This window comes from Pseudovirgaria hyperparasitica (assembly GCF_010093815.1).
Source record: "Pseudovirgaria hyperparasitica strain CBS 121739 unplaced genomic scaffold EJ05scaffold_9, whole genome shotgun sequence".
NCBI classification, from domain to species: domain Eukaryota; kingdom Fungi; phylum Ascomycota; class Dothideomycetes; order Acrospermales; family Acrospermaceae; genus Pseudovirgaria; species Pseudovirgaria hyperparasitica.
The window spans coordinates 4,424-23,072 of record NW_022985557.1 but is presented as its reverse complement, the minus strand read 5'-3'; the positions used below and the strand labels follow the sequence as shown (position 1 = coordinate 23,072).

The 18,649-nt window shown below is 40.6% G+C and overlaps 6 protein-coding genes across 6 annotated transcripts; 4 read left to right on the top strand and 2 right to left on the bottom strand.

The window, feature by feature from the left end:
• The first annotated feature begins 63 nt into the window (after positions 1–63).
• EJ05DRAFT_384673 (uncharacterized protein) lies at positions 64–1,161 on the top strand. Its single transcript, XM_033741260.1, has 2 exons — positions 64–210; positions 277–1,161. Exons 1-2 carry the CDS (start codon positions 154–156, stop codon positions 976–978), a joined length of 759 nt encoding a protein of 252 aa, XP_033599726.1. The 5' UTR covers positions 64–153; the 3' UTR covers positions 979–1,161.
• A 1,782-nt stretch (positions 1,162–2,943) lies between these two features.
• Positions 2,944–3,972, bottom strand: EJ05DRAFT_511109 (uncharacterized protein; the record flags this gene model as incomplete). The annotated part of the gene is made up of 1 exon (XM_033748227.1): positions 2,944–3,972. The coding sequence occupies one exon, from the start codon at positions 3,970–3,972 to the stop codon at positions 2,944–2,946; it is 1,029 nt and encodes a 342-aa protein (XP_033599725.1).
• A 361-nt stretch (positions 3,973–4,333) lies between these two features.
• On the top strand, positions 4,334–4,930 carry EJ05DRAFT_486343 (uncharacterized protein; the record flags this gene model as incomplete). Its single annotated transcript, XM_033745523.1, has 1 exon — positions 4,334–4,930. The coding sequence occupies one exon, from the start codon at positions 4,334–4,336 to the stop codon at positions 4,928–4,930; it is 597 nt and encodes a 198-aa protein (XP_033599724.1).
• Positions 4,931–6,177: 1,247 nt separating this feature from the next.
• EJ05DRAFT_500815 (kinase-like protein) lies at positions 6,178–6,987 on the bottom strand (the record flags this gene model as incomplete). Its single annotated transcript, XM_033747039.1, has 1 exon — positions 6,178–6,987. One exon carries the CDS (start codon positions 6,985–6,987, stop codon positions 6,178–6,180), a length of 810 nt encoding a protein of 269 aa, XP_033599723.1.
• An 8,326-nt stretch (positions 6,988–15,313) lies between these two features.
• Positions 15,314–16,263, top strand: EJ05DRAFT_486341 (uncharacterized protein; the record flags this gene model as incomplete). The annotated part of the gene is made up of 2 exons (XM_033745522.1): positions 15,314–15,785; positions 15,839–16,263. 2 exons carry the CDS (start codon positions 15,314–15,316, stop codon positions 16,261–16,263), a joined length of 897 nt encoding a protein of 298 aa, XP_033599722.1.
• A 652-nt stretch (positions 16,264–16,915) lies between these two features.
• EJ05DRAFT_500813 (uncharacterized protein) lies at positions 16,916–17,909 on the top strand (the record flags this gene model as incomplete). The annotated part of the gene is made up of 2 exons (XM_033747038.1): positions 16,916–17,296; positions 17,358–17,909. 2 exons carry the CDS (start codon positions 16,916–16,918, stop codon positions 17,907–17,909), a joined length of 933 nt encoding a protein of 310 aa, XP_033599721.1.
• Positions 17,910–18,649: the final 740 nt, after the last annotated feature.

The following is an 18,649-nucleotide window of genomic DNA, read 5'->3' as shown; positions in this document are numbered from 1 at the left end:
ATGCTAAAATATAGACGTAGTGCGAAAGTAAGGAGGCCCGCTTCCATCCACTACCTCGCAGGCTCGATCCAGGCTCGCTCCGACAATCTATTCACACCTTATCGACGATAACTGGCCAGGTCGACTACCTAGTCTTGAGACAAGCGTTTCCTTATGTCGTTAACGCAAGATAACTGCATCACATCAAATGGCGACATTGAGCCGGACATTGTGAGGCTCTTCTCGTCATGCGACTACACAATCTTAAACACTACTAACCGCGGTATAATCTTGCAGGACTATACCGACATCGTTGCCACGCAAGGCGCCTATTTAATTCATCGCAGATGCACACCTGTATTTGAGAAGCCATATGATAGAGAGTTCGCTACTAAGCTCGAAATACGCCTGCAGGCCCTTGAAATCAGACTTGAATGGAGAAGGGCGATGTACCGTGACAGTACGGACGAGTGGCCAATTAGACACACGCCACCGGAGGTCAAGGAGTATTACAGAGCGAAAATGATAGCGCTAGAAGAACAAGATGATTCTAGTGAAGATGATAGCGGCGATAACGTCGGCGAAGAAGTTGTAAACGTGAAGGAGAGCTACTCGCTCGCCAAAATGCCATCATACCAAGAAGACAGTCCATACTGTGAAGAGGAAGGAAAGACACCTAATCAGTCGTTTGCAATGAAAGAGTCGTCCCAAGCAGGTTGGCGTGCGACACCACGGTCCCACGGGACCCCTCTCGCCCCTTCACACGTAGATGACGAGTCGAAGCGCCAACAGGAGAAAACTAGAAAGCCTGAGTTGAGCACAAGAAAGAATGACGACACCTCCATCAATTCCTATGGCTCGAAGGCACTTAGGACTATGGGAGACGTCGATCCGCCATATCTCAATCGACAAAAGCGGAAAAGGAATTTTGGCGAGGATGATAACGAAGATGGAAGAGTGCCACCAAACAAGATCGCGAAGCACCAGACCCTTCCATGACACAGTATTACTGCGCAAAGCCCATCTCCGCTCAGCGTATTTGAATGATGACCGAACAACAGGAGCCCTCGTCCTACATCTATAAATTCATTCACTGCATGAAAGAGGATCGAGATATCAGATCGTCATTGCATGAAACTACGACTTGGGTATGGAATCATTTCTGCTCACCCTAACAGCATCTAATATTAGAATGAGGGGTAAGACTCATTCTATTTACGTATCGTGTTGGATTCACGATTTATACTGTGCATGCATCTTTTGTGTCACGCGACCTTCTATCACAGACTTACCTTGATCGCGGACAATCTCGTGACAAGGACAGATTGCCCATTTCTGTCTGCAACTCGAATGGAGGAAAGACCATGAGACTACGATATCCAATGTTCCCCACGATTCCATTTACGTCTTTTTCTGGTTATGCGAATTTCCGTAATCTAAACCTCCCATCTCGCTCCGTTTCGGCCAGCCATATTGTTCAGAGGAGCAGTCTCACGTTTGCCTCTCTTCCAGGTCAAGAGCACCTTGCAAGAAGCGCGTCGGTACTCGAATGAGTGGTGTAGTGTGACAGTTTCAGTAATGTACGGCAAGTGTCGCATTGCTCTCGCTGCTCTCGCGCAGGAGACATCAATCTCAGCATACCAGACAGTGGGGCAGAGTGCTGTATATATCCCTAATCTATATCCTGCGGTGAGCTGACTTGCATCTTAGTTTAGTACGAATATACAGGAAGCAAGAGTCCTCTACTTGCGCAGATAAGTAGACTCAGCCGCGCAATAAGTGATCGGTGAACCCAGAGAAAGTACTGAGCTATCTTGATGGTTCTTCGACCACTTGTAGCTCAGCAACGGATTTACCTCACGATGCACAGTCGAAGCGTTTTTTGTTTAAGCTCCTACGGCACTGTCGGAGGAATGAGGAGATCTCACTTTGGAGTCTTTGGAGCCTTTGCGGTCTCCTGGCTTGACTTGATCTTGATTCAAGAGTGATCCACATCCTGCGGATAGAACGCAGAGTATAATCAATCAGGGGTGGTAGTGACTAACCACAAGAGCACTAGTCAGAGACAAGCACAAATTCCAGGGTGAGGCCTGTGGAAGCAACGACGTGAAGGCCCTGTAAAGGAGCAGGAAGACCTCGGGAGAGCCGCATGTGGACCATGACAGAGCCTGCGAGCCGGGTAAGGAGTATGACAAGAGCACACTGCCTTAGCAGCATGATGGAGAATAAATAGCCTTGGGAAGCCTTGAAGCCAGATGTGCTGGATGATATTACTGCTTGACGCTGGTGGTTGGAGGGCGTCGGCGTGTCAATTGAAATAGCACAAAATCTGTAGCTGCTCTAGAAGAGCGTCTTGCGTAAGAGCCACCACCGGTAAAAGCCGCTGTCATGGAGATTGGAAGACGACGCGGTGCACGAATCATCAGCTAATCGAAAGAGCAAAGAAGCCAAATGTTATACACTGAATCTTATGGTGTACATACCTATGCGAACTTTGGCGCGTAGGATACTGGTTGGTCCTTTCCGGGACATTTCATTGGCAGCCATTTGATGAATCTACAAGCAGTTCGAGAATCGAAGCGCGCAGGTGGGGGATTCAAGAGGTAGGGGCCTTTGCTCGTTTGGCAGGCCGGTCTATGGAATTGCTTAATTCCAGCAATTCGAGTGCTTCGGTCACAAGCAAACGTTTCTTTTGGTATTGCGTTTTCTCAGCATTCGCAAAATATAATAGCTTTATCGTAATGCTAGGCATGAAACTTTCAGATTTGTCACTCTCAAGATAGTCCATTGCTTGTTGGTGCACGTCCTTGAACGAAGCCTGTTGTGGGTAGTTGATTGTGTCGCATTGCTAGGGATTGGTCTTTCCGTGCCAGAATGGCGTGCCTCTTAACATCTCGTAGAATGTAGCTCCAACCGACCATGCATCGATTTCAAGTCCCCATGGCTGTTGCTCGAACTCTGGGGCTAAGTAAGGTATGGTGCCGTAGCACCCAGGTTCGGGAGGGTAGGCCGTCTCAGGCACTCGGATAATATCGTCGATGTCGAGTAAACTGCCCAATCGTCTTTGTCGTTCGTAAATCCGATGTTAGCTGGCTTGATATCCCGATGGATCCAGCCCTGTCTGTGGAGAGAAGCAACAGCTTCGAGGATGTTGACGAATGTTCTTTCAGTATATTTGTGCCCTTTCTTTATCAGGTCTGCTAAGGTAATCGAGAGGTATGCATGAGACACAAAGTACACCATGTTGGAGTCCGCGGGTCGCGCCTGCGCATCCGGGTTGAACTGCCACTTTGCTTCTAGTAGCTGCAGAATCCTCGGCTTTGGTTCCGAATTTTCGCTGTTTTTACTGAGGGACTCCATGTTTGGAATTTGATTTTTGGCCCTTTCGATCGCAAATGTGTCGCGACAGTACCGATTCTTGATTGCGACAAGTTTATGGCCCGTGCTTACGCCCATGGACACGGTACCACTACCGCCCTTTCCCGCATGCTGGGCTAGGACATATTGTCCGATCTCGAGAGCGTCCGGATCTGGTGTTGGAGGCATGATTGGAGGTACCGTGTCACCGACCAATCGACGTATAGTAGCTGTTTTCTCGGCATCAAAAATGGCGGAGTACGCCCATGGTGTGTAGTGATAGTCAAATACTAGGTCGCCCATTGTTATCAAACAGTTCTTAAGCAATCCCTTCGAGTCTCGGCCTACAGTCCCACCATTGACTGATAAATGCCGAACCCCTTTGTGAGCGGCCCTGATACTAAAGGCGAATGACTGGGCGTGGAAAGAGAAAACCGCATGTCTGCTCCTGATTGAAGACTGTGGAGAAACAGCGATTCGAAAGTCTGCGGCACTATCTCTTCCCACTAGCCAGAATGACGCTCCGTCGGTCAGATGGTCCAGAGTAAACTGGTAACACCCAGTTAGTACAGTGGCTTGGGCGATGAGGTCCTTGGTGGTAAGTTCATCTGGTTCAGTAACCACGTTCACTATCATCTTGATGCAGCTGAAGCTGATATATGTCTTCCTGAAACGCAGCCGGAGATTACTCAATGTATAGATATCTTTATTATTTTTGATTGGCACTTTCGATCACGTTTGCAAAAGCCTTCCTAGCTGCCGCATTCTAAGTATAGAAAAGCACGACAGGTGAATTTCTGATCTCGGAATGCTAGATTGCCCCATTTCGGGTACTTAGGAATTCTTAAATTTTGATGCCGGTGATAATTCAAGTTCGACGGTTGAAGCGAGGGAGGGTTCTGACTTTGGCATAGTAAGAGCTCGGTCCGATGGATCTTCCGCCCTTAAACTTCCGACATAACATCATCTACTTCGGACCATTCCCACCTGCATCACCATGTATTTGAACTTTAAACACGACACCGATATCACTATATCTATTGCCACCATCAGACTGGCACGATTTGTAGATTGTGGCTGTATACGACGAAGCTATACCAAAGACTTTACGGAAGATAACACCAACGAGCAGCACAAGCTTTCGGTCGAACTCTTTCCTCCCTGGGACCACTGGGATTCCGAATCACCACAGGCCTCCTTGTCACCAAGCTCTAGGCCGCAAGGATACGCCGCTAATGTCAGAGGGGCACATTCACTCGCACTTAATAGAAACCCATCGATCCCAAATGAAGAAACACTTTCAAAGGTAAACAAGAGGAAATACGAGAATACTACCGATGAGGAAGTAGACGGTATACAGAAGAAGCAGGAGCGCGACAACGATTCACCTACTACGCTAGCTACACCTGCTGTGCCAGCAACACCTGCTACGCCCATACTCGAAACAATACCAACAGGCGACTGTCGGACTTCATGGGTGTACCCGACTTTAGCAAAGCCGTGGAGGCACAAGCATTCCCAAGACCGAGCCTCTGAATCAGTCTCAACCGAACGGTTCACGATACGTGAGCACGAAACGCCTACGCGTACATGAGTCCACTTCTCATACCACTGTGGCACGCGTTCAAACGTCGGATTCATCCGCAAAGCCCTTCTATGGCCAGCAAACCTAACATATCGCATACGGCTTCCTCATCACCACGAGCGCATCGAGAGCCGACTTCCTCCGTTGGGTTGTTTACTTTCTGGGTCCTGTCAGGACTTGCTGTAGAAGCAATCAACAGAATTCAACCTCACTACCTCCACGGCCCTCGACACGATTGGAAACCTGTGCAGTCAATATTCCTCCTACTTTACCACCATATAACGCCACACCAATGTCCCTATCATCTATACACCTTAGCGTGACCTCCGGAGCCCTTTCAAGTGGACTAGACAATTGTAGAAAGGTAGCTCTATTTGTCTAGTGATAATAGATAATAGGTTGTTATTTGAACTCAAAGATCTCTGTATCTATCTCCGTACAAGTACGTAGAGGAACTCTCCTAGGACTTAGGAGCGCCTTACTAAAGGTTGTCTAACTCGCTAGTCATCTTCAAGCTGGTCACGCAAGCGCTCGAGTATGGTACTTGGTGTAACATGATATCTTTTTGCCGCCGTCCGCCTCGTGATGTGACTCATAACTTCTGCCAATAGAATGTTCCTTTCGAGCGCTGAATTAGCTTAGCTGCAGCTACCAAGAACGCCTGCCAGAACTAATCATCCGCCGGGGTTTTACGGGTGGGGTACTTAAAGCACTGCGGGTGGCAGTCCCATCACTAATAAGCACCCCGAAGCGCTACCCGATTCTGCTCTGCAGCCGCGATTACACATACAGTGAGTATGGAATGATGAATGAAGATTTCAGGCAATCCTGACAAATGTCGGCTCCAAGTCACGTGCGAACGACACGAGGTCAAAGTGTCTTATACAAACTGCACTGCGCAGCCAAAGCATGTGCTCACCAAGTGGATTCCTAAGCCTTGCCCTGCGCACTGTGGTAACTGGGTCGATAAGAACAACATGGGAAGGCAGACCAACAGAACACCTGGGTCGGTTTGCCCTAGGTGTTAATCCAGCTTGGTATGTACTGTACAAAGCTGCAACATAGCGAACCGCCGAACCTGACCATGTGCAGAAACTTTTTTGCACAAGAGCAGGGCCGCCGGACATAAGTGTTATGAACTCATATTGTAGCGCAGCAAACTGTCTTTTCGGAGCGGATATGTTCCTCATTGTACATGTGCTTATGTTTTGCCGCTGTCCGCGGGCTAACCCCTACGCCCATGGCTCCGGCCTGAATCAATCTTGCTGAAGTTGTTGGCCAAGCTCAGAGCTCTGCACATATGATCGTCTGAGGACAGCGAGGTCGCTGACGACTTCACTGGCAGACGTGTATTTGCCACTCCAGCATTTGTGAACAATTTCTTCGGCTATATCCAAACGAGGAAACAGACCCTGTCTGTAAGACTCGTTGATCTTCAATTCGTCCTGTATGGTATCCAACTTAGGGAATGGCCGATGACCGGTCATGATGTAATATATCGTTGAACCAAGTGCGAAAATATCCGTACTAACGTTCTGGTCGTATGGGTTATCGCGTGGCTTATACGAATCCGCGTTTTCTGAGGCACCTCCGGAAAGGATAACTGTTCCATCAGGTCCAATAATCTTACCCTGGAAGTCGCATAACTTAACGTGTAGTTCGCTATCCACTAGGATATTACGAACAGCGATATCGCAGATTAGAACATTTTGCCGATGGGCATGCGCAACGCCATCTGCAGTCTCTTTAGCTAGTCTTAATTTTGTTTCAACGTTAAGTGGTGCATTGCTTTCTAAGTAACCCTGTAATGATCCATTCCGTGCATATTCTAGAAATATACCACCATCCTTGTGTCTTCCTTTAAGGTCGGTGATACGCGGGTGCTTGCCAAGTCTCTGGTATATTTGCCATTCAACAGCGAGGCCATCCAGTTCTTCTTTAAAATGCGGATACTTCAGGACCGTCGTATCATCTACGAACCCGATGTAATGAGTCGAACCAAAATCCAGAATGTACTTCACGCCTTCAGGGAAGTATGCGACTACGTGGATATCGCCGTCGCTCATCGTCGATGGAAATGGGTTTGCCAGGTCTGCGTGTTCTACGTCTGGGGTATTGTTTTAAGCAAAAGAGGCTGTTTCCTAGGTGGCGGGCAATTAATTTGGCAGCATAGAGACTCGCCCAGTCTGGAAGTCGAGGACAGATGCGGAGCGATTGTTCAGCGGTAAGCTGTTAAGGTAAGGGCGTCGGGAAATGGGGACGCCAGACGCCATCTGTTAGGACTCAGCCTTAGGCAGGACCCGACCTACACGTACCTCAGCTGACAGGGTCAGGAGGTGACGTGAAGGGCGGTGAACAGTCACGTGCTAGATAGATCGGCGTCCCTTTATATATATACTCTCGGATTCCTACTAAAAGGGTTTAGTAGTAATTCGTTCTATAATAGAATACACCCTATTATTCTATCTAACTATACTACTATCTAATAACCCTATTCTTATATTCGAATTACTCCCTATATAGTACTATAGTTAAGATAGTCTAACTAGAACCGAGAAGGTCAACACGATCTACTATAGGGATAAGTAATACTATATTAAATAATAGGGATCCTCTATAATCGGTATTAATTCTAGCCGTTTCTAACTAAGAAGTAGAAATATTAGACTAAATCACGGAGCTTTTAGACGAAGAAATAGTAGATACACCGAGTAACTTCTAATAATATAAAGCCGGATAACGAGTCGTAGCGGAGCCACGCGAGATATTATAATAAACCATTACTAAACTTTAGGAATACGTCGCGAATTAGGCTCGAGAGATTTAAACCCTTAAAGAATAGGTAGAACGCGCGAAACTCCTTATAAAGAGACGAGAACTTAAGGAGTCTCTTAAAGAACTACGCCGAACGATAGTAGGTGGACGACTTCCTATACTAATTTAGGCGGAATTAGTTTACCTACCATTAGAGTTACGATAATCTACCGTATACCCAGCTACTTTATTATCGATTTACCCTACTTCTTCCCTAGGTATACCGAAACCTAAAGACCCGACTATATTTATAGGAAAGAACTAAAAGAAGTAGAAAGACTAGAAGAGAGACTACGAAAAGTACTTCCTTGATAACCCTCTACTCTTTTCTACTAAAGTATAATATATTTCGTTTAGAGAATAATACCTAGACTTATAATCCCGCGATTAATAGGATAGATAGAAGGAAGTATAGCCACTATCTACGATAACCTAGGAATATTTAGCTATATTTATACTAAACACTCTCGGAACGGATAGAGAACGTGAAAGAAAGGTACTATCTAAGTTAAGAAGCGTGGCATAACGACCGAACTAGACACCTACTTAACTACTATAATACCTCTAAAACCTATAGAATAATATCCCTACGCTATAGAAAAATATTCGTATATTCTAGTTTCGTAAAGTACTACTTCCGTTAATCCGCGAAAGACTAGGAATAGTATTATTAAGTTTTAACTATCTATACGAATTAGAGGAGAAAGCTAATAAATACTACCGCATCCTTAAGAAACGCGGCTCTCTAGGTAAAACCAACGAACCCTATATAGGTTAGAAACGAGGTTAATTAAATACGTTCGATTAAGAGTAACCTTACCGCGATTAGCGCTAGAAGAGTATAAATCGGGGTAGAAACGCGTTAAGAGGATACCGAAATAATCGAGGCGGTGCTTCTTAACGCGGAAAAGGATAAGGCATAGGCTTAAATATAACGCCTATTATAAAATAGTAGGATTATAGCGCACTTCGTTACTATAAGTATAGAGAAATAGAATATATTTTACCTAACTATAAGAATCCGAAAAAAGAATAGACTAGTACACGAGACCTAACCGCGTTCTTAGCTAAATTATATATACTTAGGAGGAGCCGTAGCGCCTTCCGGCGAGTAAAGACCTAATATTACTAAAAGTATCGTTATCTATAGTAAATAGTAATAAAACTATATAGGCCCTTATAGACACTAGTATAGAAGATAACTATATTTCGTCGATTCTTATAAAGGAGTGTAGATTATTGTACGATCTCGGCAAAGTTAGCCGAACTATTATAGTTAATAGATATAAAGTTAGAACTTTAGATAAAGCTATAACGAATTACGAAGTTCATGACTTAAAGATAATAAAATAGTAGATATCTAATAAATTTATCGTGGCTAATATTAGCTAATAGAATATAATTCTAGGGATGCCTTAGCTTAGACATCTAAACCCTATCCTTAATTTTTAGAAGAAGATATTAACGTTCCGACGATACCATAGTAAATTATACTAGTAAGTTATAACTATTAGTAAGGAGGCATAGAACCTTACCGTGCGGACCCGATTATCGCTAATCTATCTTACGTTCTTATCGATCATTAATAAAGATAAGGACGATAGTAATAATTAGGGCGAAGACACGCTACCCGACGTATATTCGTAGTATACGGATATGTTTTCGGTAGGAGATACGTTACTTCTCCCTAATCACGGGCCGTATAAGCTAAAGATTAAGCTTAAAGAGGGAGTAGACGTCCCTTATAGCCTACTTTACCTACTTTCGAGACTAGAACTCGAAGTTCTTCGTAAATATATTAAAGAATACCTTAAAAGAGGCTAGATACGTTATAGTACGTTATTAGCCGGCGTATCTATTCTCTTTATAAAGAAGAAAGACGGAAGTTTACGTCTATATATTAACTATTAGGTACTAAATACGGTAACTAAGAAGAATCGTTACCTATTACCGCTAGTTAGTGAATCTTTAGACTAATTAATAAAGGTAAAGTACTTTATAAAGCTAGATTTACGAGATATATATTACCGGCTTTAAATTCGTCGCGGAGATAAGTGGAAAACCGCATTTCGGACTAGATATAGTTATTTTAAGTATACTATTATGCTATTCGGGCTAATAAATGCGCTAGGAGCGTTTTAAGAATATATTAACACTATACTCGTAGGATTACTTAACGTGATTTACGTAGTTTATCTTAATAATATACTAATTTACTCCGATAGTATATAGGATTATAAAGAATACGTGAAATTAGTACTAAATCGTCTAAGGCAGTATAAACTCTACGTAAAATTATCTAAATGCGAGTTTTACTAATAAGAAGTTGGGTTTCTCGACTTTATTATAATATATAGCGGCCTAAAAATAGAGCTGGAGCGTGTAAAGACTATCATGGAATGGCTAGAATCTACTACTATACGTTAAATTAGAACATTCATAGGTTTCGTAAACTATTATCGTAAATTCATTATAGGCTTCTTACGAATTACGGCGCTACTTAATAAACTTATAGAGAATGGCGGTAAAATCCCTATAGGTAGGCGAGTATAGCGTAAAGCTAAGTCGGTTAAGATATAGTTAACGCCGGAAGCGCGAGATGCGTTCCGATCGTTAAAGAATTACTTTATAACTACGCCGATTCTTAGGCATTTCAATCCTAAGAAGTATATTTAGGTCGAAACTAACGCGTTAGAATTCGTAATTACTAGAATTATTAGTTAACCGTATAAAGATACGAAAGATAAGGTGTAATAGTACCCGGTCGCTTTCTTTTCCTATAAAATAGCGGATATAGAGACGCGTTATAACACGCACGACTAGGAACTACTTATAATCGTCGAGAGTTTTAAGTAATAGCGATATTATTTAGAAGGCTCTATATATTAGATCGAATTATTATCGGATCACGTAAATCTACGTTACTTTATATCGACTAAGGTCCTTAATCGCCGATAAGTACGTTAGGCTAAGTGGATATTAATATTTAACTTTAAAATCTTATATAAAGCTAGAAGAGAGAATAAAGCTAATCCTCTATCGCGGCGTGAAGATTATAAGAAATCGTTATAGAATAACGTAGATAGTCGGTATAAGTTAGACTATACTATACTTTAGATACTATAAGACTAGTTATCTAATAGAATACTAGAAGCTAGGACACTTTCGGCGATTCTCCGCGGGAATTAGAGCGGGTATTAAGTAATCTAAATAAACGTCTAAGAAACTAAGAAAACCCTTAAAGACTTAATTAAATCTACCTAGAATTCTAATATATTAGTAAAGAAAGTTATAAGCATAAAAGGAAGCGCTATAGATCCGCCGTAGTTATTAAGGTAGGAACGACGATCGGACGCGATCTACTTCTAAGGCCGACTCTACGTACTAAAAGGCGGCTTACGAATCGATATTTTAAGGGAATAGTATAATTACGCGTTAGTAGGGTACTTCGGCGTTATAAGGACGGTCGATTTAATCCGAAGGACGTACGACTAGCCGGGTCTTTATAAATATATAAAAGACTATATAAAAACGTGTAACGTTTACCAGTATACGAAAGTATATAGATACTTACTATATGGCGAATTAAGGCTATTACCTATGCTAAAGGAGGCATGGAAGGAATTATTAATAGATTTTATTATAGATCTACCCCTAAATAAGTATTCTAGGTATATTTATAATAGTTTACTCGTAGTTCTAGATAGATTTACGAAGATATTATACTATATCCCTATAAGGAAGACGATCCAAGCACCGGATCTTATAGATATACTACTCCGTGACGTAGTCCGGCTCCATAGTATACTAAACGGTATAGTTTCGGATAGAGGTCCGTAGATAATATCTAAATTTTAGAAGGATTTCTACTATACGCTAGGAATTAAGCGGAAACTTAGTACTACGTTCTATCTATAAATAGATAGATAGACGGAGCGGTAGAATTAGATAGTCGAGGCGTATTTACGCGTATATTATAACTATAAGTAGAATAACTAGGTAAGGTTAGTCTATGTCGCGGAATTCGCGTATAATAATAGCCGACATACGTTAACCCACGTAAGTCCGTTTAAAGTAAACTTCGGTCGGAACTATAATGTGTAGTTCTTAGGGACTTAGTTCAAAGTAGAACGATCTAATATTAAAGTAATAGAAATTACTATAGAACTATTCTAAACGTAAAGAAGCGTTATAAAGTTACTATAAGATACTATGAATTATAGTAAATCGCACCATAACAAGGGTAGAAAACCTATGATCTTTAATGTTAGGGATAAAGTTTTACTAAATAGTAAGAATATTCGTAGTATTAGGCTAAAGAAGAAGCTTAACTATACGATAATAGGTCTATATAAGATTACTTATATAATTAATAACTAGGCGTACGAGTTATAACTCCCTCCTACGTTAAAGATAGATAATATATTCTATATTACGCTTCTCGAGCTATTTCATGCCTTATTATTACCGGATCGTTCCGAATAGATACTATATAAAGTAGTTATATAAGAAGGTATAGATATCTATAAAGTTAAGTAGATACTTAGCTAGTAACGTGCCGAAGATAGCACGTGGCTATATAAAATTCGTTAGAAAGGATATAATCCTAACGAAGATACTTAGGAACCTATAATAAACATTAGTAAAGTAGTAATATTAGTATATAAGTAGCGATTAGCAAAGGAAGCCGCGGAATCATAGAGAATTATACTAAAGTACGGCGATTCGACGTTTTTTAGTATAGTTCGGCGCCGAGGACGGCCGCCTAAAAGGAAGAAGGTGAAAGAGACATAGATCTTTAAAACATTCTAAGGAATTAAGGAACTTCCTTAGAAAGTTCGAACTTAGAACTTTAAAAAATTTAACTAAAAAAGAGACTTAGAAAAATAATTTACTAAGAGAAATGGACATCGAAAATTGGTGCTGATTGGTATAGATTGGTATAGATTACTAAAGAGATTAAAGAAGTTATTATTAAAGAAAGATAAAATTAAGAAAGCTAAAAGAAAATATAAAGATCTATATAGATCTATATAAACTCGCACTAATCTATCTAGAAGAAGTAAGATCGCTTTAAAATTAAAACCGAAAAACTAAAAACGCTAGATAAAAGAGATATATTAGTACCGATCGGTATAGATCTAAACCGATTAAGTCGGAGTAGGAGTAGAAGTACTAATTACCGCGATGGTTATATCTAATTCCTTCCGCTAGTTCTTATTTAGTATAGTATAGAGCTTTATAACATAAGTCTCTAGCCTTTCGTTCCGACGCTATAAATTCTATATAGCGCGTCTTATAGCTATAAACTCCTCTATAGAAACCTACGGAGCGGCGGGACCCGGGACGGAGAGGGACGGACCGGCGCGGGCACGCTAAGAATTATATAAATTAGCGAAAAGATTTAACGATCGGTATAGAACCACATACCTTTAGTATAGAAACTTCTAGATTAGAGCTATCTTCCCTAAATTTACGGCTCTTTAGCACGCGCGAGGAAGGAACCTTAGCCTTTTTACTAGAACCTTTCCTAGGAATTCTAATATCGCCGGTATATAGAAAGAAGTCTAAAGTAGTAGAGATTTTAGTACTATTATAGAGATTAATATATATTAGTAAGAATCTATAACGATTTAAGAAAAACGATATTATCTAGTAATCGCGGTAATAATAGCTATAGTAGATTCTGATAAATTCTTATGGATCTTATTAGAATTGTACTCCTAGGCGTAACCCTTACCTTAGGTATATAGCTTATAGAAAGCCTTCTCTAAGGTATTACGATCGGTAGTATTACGCTCCTTATTAGTAGGGGTTACTAGAGGCCTAGTAGTAATCTATACTAATATAAGTAAATCTATATAAAGTTCTTCGAACTTACTTAAATACCTATAAGTAATAACGCTTCTTAGTTATATAAGTACCGTATATTATAGATTTAGTACTACCGTAAGTAATATACGACGGAAAGTAACAACCATAATAATATATAGCTAGATTATTAGAGCCCGGCCTAGGTCGGGGTAGATCGATGGCTTTTAATATGTTAGTAATATATACGAGATAGGGATTATTCGAAGGCGCCTATTTCCGCGCTAATTACTTTAGAGCGTCGAGATTTCGGGAAACTATATTAAGATTATTATTAATTTATATAGATTATTACGAATTATATTATTACTAGCTAAGGACGGTACGAAAATTAGTAAATTACGTAAATCGTACTAAATTATAGTAAATCTATATAAATCTATGTCTATAAGGATCGGGTAATATACCTAATAATCTAAAAAACTCTATAAAGAGTTAAGAAGTTTTTTAAAGAAAGGAATATTTCTAAGAAAAGATTTTAATATAGGTAGTACCCGGGCTTACCTAATTATATTACGTGATACGCTAGGCCTAATTAGGTAATCTCACCTATATAAGAAGTTAAGATGGATAAAATTTAGTTTATTAGGAAAACGCTTATATAAATCTTAGATTAGTAAATATTAGTAAGTATCTAAGACGAAGCGTAGAGAATAACTAAGGTCTTACGAGACTTAGGATAGGGATATAGGGATAGGTAACGATCTAGGTTACTAAGGGTAGCTTCCTAGAGGGAAGGAATAATTATTAGGACTTAGCCTTAGGTAGGACCCGACCTATATATATCTTAGCTAATAGAGTTAGGAGGTGATGTAAAGGGTAGTAAATAGTCACGTACTAGATAGATTGGCGTCCCTTTATATATATACTCTCGGATTCCTACTAAAAGGGTTCGGTAGTAATTCGTTCTATGATAGAATACACCCCATTGTTCTATCTAACTATACTACTATCCAATGACCCTATTCTTACACCATCATTGTATCACGTGAACTTTATACAAACCCGTGTACGGTCTTAGAAGGGTTTCTTAAGCATCTAGTATATAAATACGTAATCATACGTATAAAGTATAATATATATATAGAATATAATTATATAGACTAAGTAGATTAGTAGAAACTAAAAAGTCTTAGACTCTTATAATTAATAACTACTACCTTAATAGCTTAGTATTAAGATTATATAAGAGTCTAAGTTTCAAAGATAAGTATATTTATTCTTATATATAGATCTTAATCTTATAAATACTTAAAATCTTATTATATTAATATATCTATATTAAATTTTATTATCTATATAGATCTATTAATAGCTTATATAGATTATATCTTATACTTAAGTAGCTATAAGTATTCTATCTTTTATTATAGACTTTAGCTTTATCTATATCTTATTCTTAGTATTAAATATTTAAAAAACTTATTATAGTAATATATAATAAGATATATATATATATATATAGTATATTTATATAACTATCTATAACTATCTATAGAATCTATAAGGTTAGATATATAGATTAATATAAGTATATACTAGGAGTATATATAAAGTAACTAAGTAGGCGCTTAAGAAATCTAATAAATGGTTAGTACATTTAGAGAAGACTAACTCTGTAAGTAAGCTTCCTTTCCTTCCTCTAACATTATCCTAGTATTATTTCTCGCCACGACCGATACCTGAATCGACACCTCTACTTTAATAATGCGGCAGGCTCAAAACCTTGATCTGGTAACCTATATAGGTCTAGATAGTATAGACTTCCGTGAGACATCTTTCTTTCGCGCCCGCTCCGATGGGGAGCCGACTCCAGAACTACCTACGCCAGCGATAGTTCGCGAAGCGCGCATGGGGAAGACCCAAGGCATCGCCGAATTTCGAGCAGTCAATCTATTAGTTAAATATGGACCTTCTTCGTGCGTTCCACTATACGAGGCTTTGGTTACAATGTTTATTCGTCATCAAGTTGGCACCAAGGTTCCAGTTCCTGAAGTTTTTGGATGGCGCGTTGAAGGAAATTATGTCTATATCTACCTTAGCTTGATTCAAGGTCAAACCCTGGACTCATGTTGGCGCTCTCTACAAGAAAGAGAGAAGGTAGCTATCTCAGGACAACTCGGGGGAGTCATCGCTACTCTCCAATCTATAACGCAGGACCCGGCTAGTGAAATTGTTGGTATGTTAAGAGAGCGCTGCTGCACCGCCATTTGCTAACTACATCAACATTAGGCTCAGTTCTTCGAGGACCAGTTCAAGATATGTACTTTCGCGGAGAGCCTGAAGCCGGCCCATTCTCAGACGTCGCGGCCTTTAATAACCGGATCCAATATTTAGCTACTGGAGGCCGCCTGGACAAGCAATCGGATCCGTATAGGCACCTACTGCGTGATACAAGTAGGATATACTTTACTCATGCCGATCTTCACTTGGACAATATCATCATTGCTGGTCCTGTTGGGTCACGCTACATCAATGGTATAATCGATTGGCGGCAAGCAGGCTGGTATCCCGAATTTTGGGAATATTGTAAAATGCACATCGGGGTGGACTATGAGCACGAATGGCGCACACTAGGATGGATCCAGCAAATCACAATGCCATATCAAACAGAGGCAGTCGCAATGTTGGAGTATTGGCAATGGAGGAGTCCTTAGCAGCGCCGCTTACTCTCCATGACAAGTAAGTAATACAGCAATCCAAGAAGGGATGTGATCCCCTCACGGTCATGAAAGCATTCTTCTGTTTCTACCATGCTAACTATCTATCAAGAATCCAGATTAGTACTGGGTAGTAGATCAAGAATAGGCGCCCGAGTTTGTATTCTATTGGGTTGAGCGGCACACCAAATCCTCGCTTTGTGGCGCCTCAGCCATAGTGCAACATCATTCCAATGGATGGATTGTCGACACTCATTTGCTGCTCCAGCCCAGCTATATGCACTACATAAGACCCATAAGTAGTATACCTAGGCGTTCCGCTTCCTTGTCTCAAATTAAAAGACGCTTACCACATGATTCGAGATAAGAGCTCTTACAGCGAATGGCTTGCCGATGTAAAGGACAATACCACGCTATCACCAGAAGTGCCACAAGGATCCTACAGCGTTAGCGCGTGCTCGGTTGCGCTTCAACCAGTCAAACGTTGAACATAGATTGGAAAGGCTGAAGGTTCAAGGATTTGAAAGATGTTATTCAAAAGGCAGTAAAGGCACTTCAAATTCCTTACACCACGCAGAACAACGTATCGACTTTTTCATCTCACACATTTTCAATCAAATATCTTGGCCTTATCTCATAGCTTTACGCAATGACCTACTCACCTGTCTGGCTATGCAAGTATCGCCGCTCAAGCAATATGCGATACCACTTCGCTCTTTTCATACCAAACAAGGCCTATGTCTCGCAGAATCCACAAGACAAGAACGAGGTGTGCAAAGGCACTATTATCCACGTTGTGGGTGCACCAATGGCAGGCTATTCACACGAGTTCAAGCGCAACTACGATACCAGTACCTCGGACCAGCTCCGTGGTCTTGTCCATATAGGCCACGTTGATCAGGGTCTGGTCTATGAACCACCTACGGAGGACTTTAGTAGGCACAGCTCTGCAATGAGCTCACTTGAACGAGTTGCACTCCAGATTCAAGCCCCTCGTGCTAGCGAGAATTTCATGGCTCCCGTGAACGATGTAGGTGACTCTAGGACTTATAGCGAGTTATATATCATGTTAGCTGACAAAGGAGCATTAGACAACGAACCGACGATGCCAGGAATGGACTGTTGACTATATTCGAGCTCTAGTCCGCCATGGCTATCTCCATGAGAATGCTACTGCTATTGCACAAGCTGAGAGGGATCCCCCCGAGTTTGGGATTGGCTTACAATCTATCGGCCAAGTAGGAGCACGCTCTCAGGGTGGGCGTGCACAAGCATCTTCAGCTCATGCAACGTCCCAGGCCCAGGTCAAACAAGGCCAAGCAGGCCAAGCAGTTGAGAACTCTGTGTCTGGATGGACCCCATGGGAGTGGTACGCCGACCACTCAATGTGGGGAAGGTATAGTGCAACAAAAGGCTGGGACTGGAGAGATGCTGAAAAGCCTCAGCAAGGAGCCGATGCCTCCAAGTCCAAGTCTGCTGCTCAGGCAGGTCAAGCATCTGGGGCATCTGCATCTGGGGCATCTGCATCTGACGCATCTGACGCATCTGGGGAAGATTGGAGTGCCTGGCAGTGGTATGCCGATTCCTCAAAATGGGGAAGGCATAGTGAAACACATGGATGGGACTGGAGAGATCCAACTTAGCTTGAAATAAAGTCTTGTCTAACATTAAATACTACCAATAAGAAGACTTAGATATAACTTATTCTTATTATAGCTCGTAGTTTTAGATTAAAGTTAGCTAGCTATTATAGACTAAAGATTATAATTTTAGTCTCTTATAGTATCTATTCTAATAATATTCTTCTTCTTTTTTATACTACGCTCTAAAGTACTTATCTATATATAAATCTAAAATTCTATAATTATTAAATTTCTATATATATCTAATTAAATCTATATAATATAATTAATAGTCTCTATATAGATAAGCTTAAGACTCTAGTTTACTTTTACTAATTTATATATATACTTATTATAAGAATAGAGTAATTAGATAGTAGTATAGTTAGATAGAATAATAGAGTATATTTTATTATAGAATAAATTACTACTAAACCCTTTTAGTAGAAATCTAAGAGTATATATATAAAGAGACGCTAATCTATTTAGTATATAACTATTTACTATCTATTATACTACCTTCTAACTAAGTTAGCTAAGATATATATAAGTCTAGTCTTTATCTAAGATTAAGTTCTAATAATTATTCTCTTTCTTTAGGAAGCTACCCTTAGTAATCTAGATTATTATCTAAGTCTATAGTTTCTAGCTTAATTCTAGAAACCTTTAACGGTTCTATATATTAATATATAGATATATACTAATATCTACTAATCTAAGAGTTCTATAAGTATTTTTCTAATAAAATAAATTTTATCTAT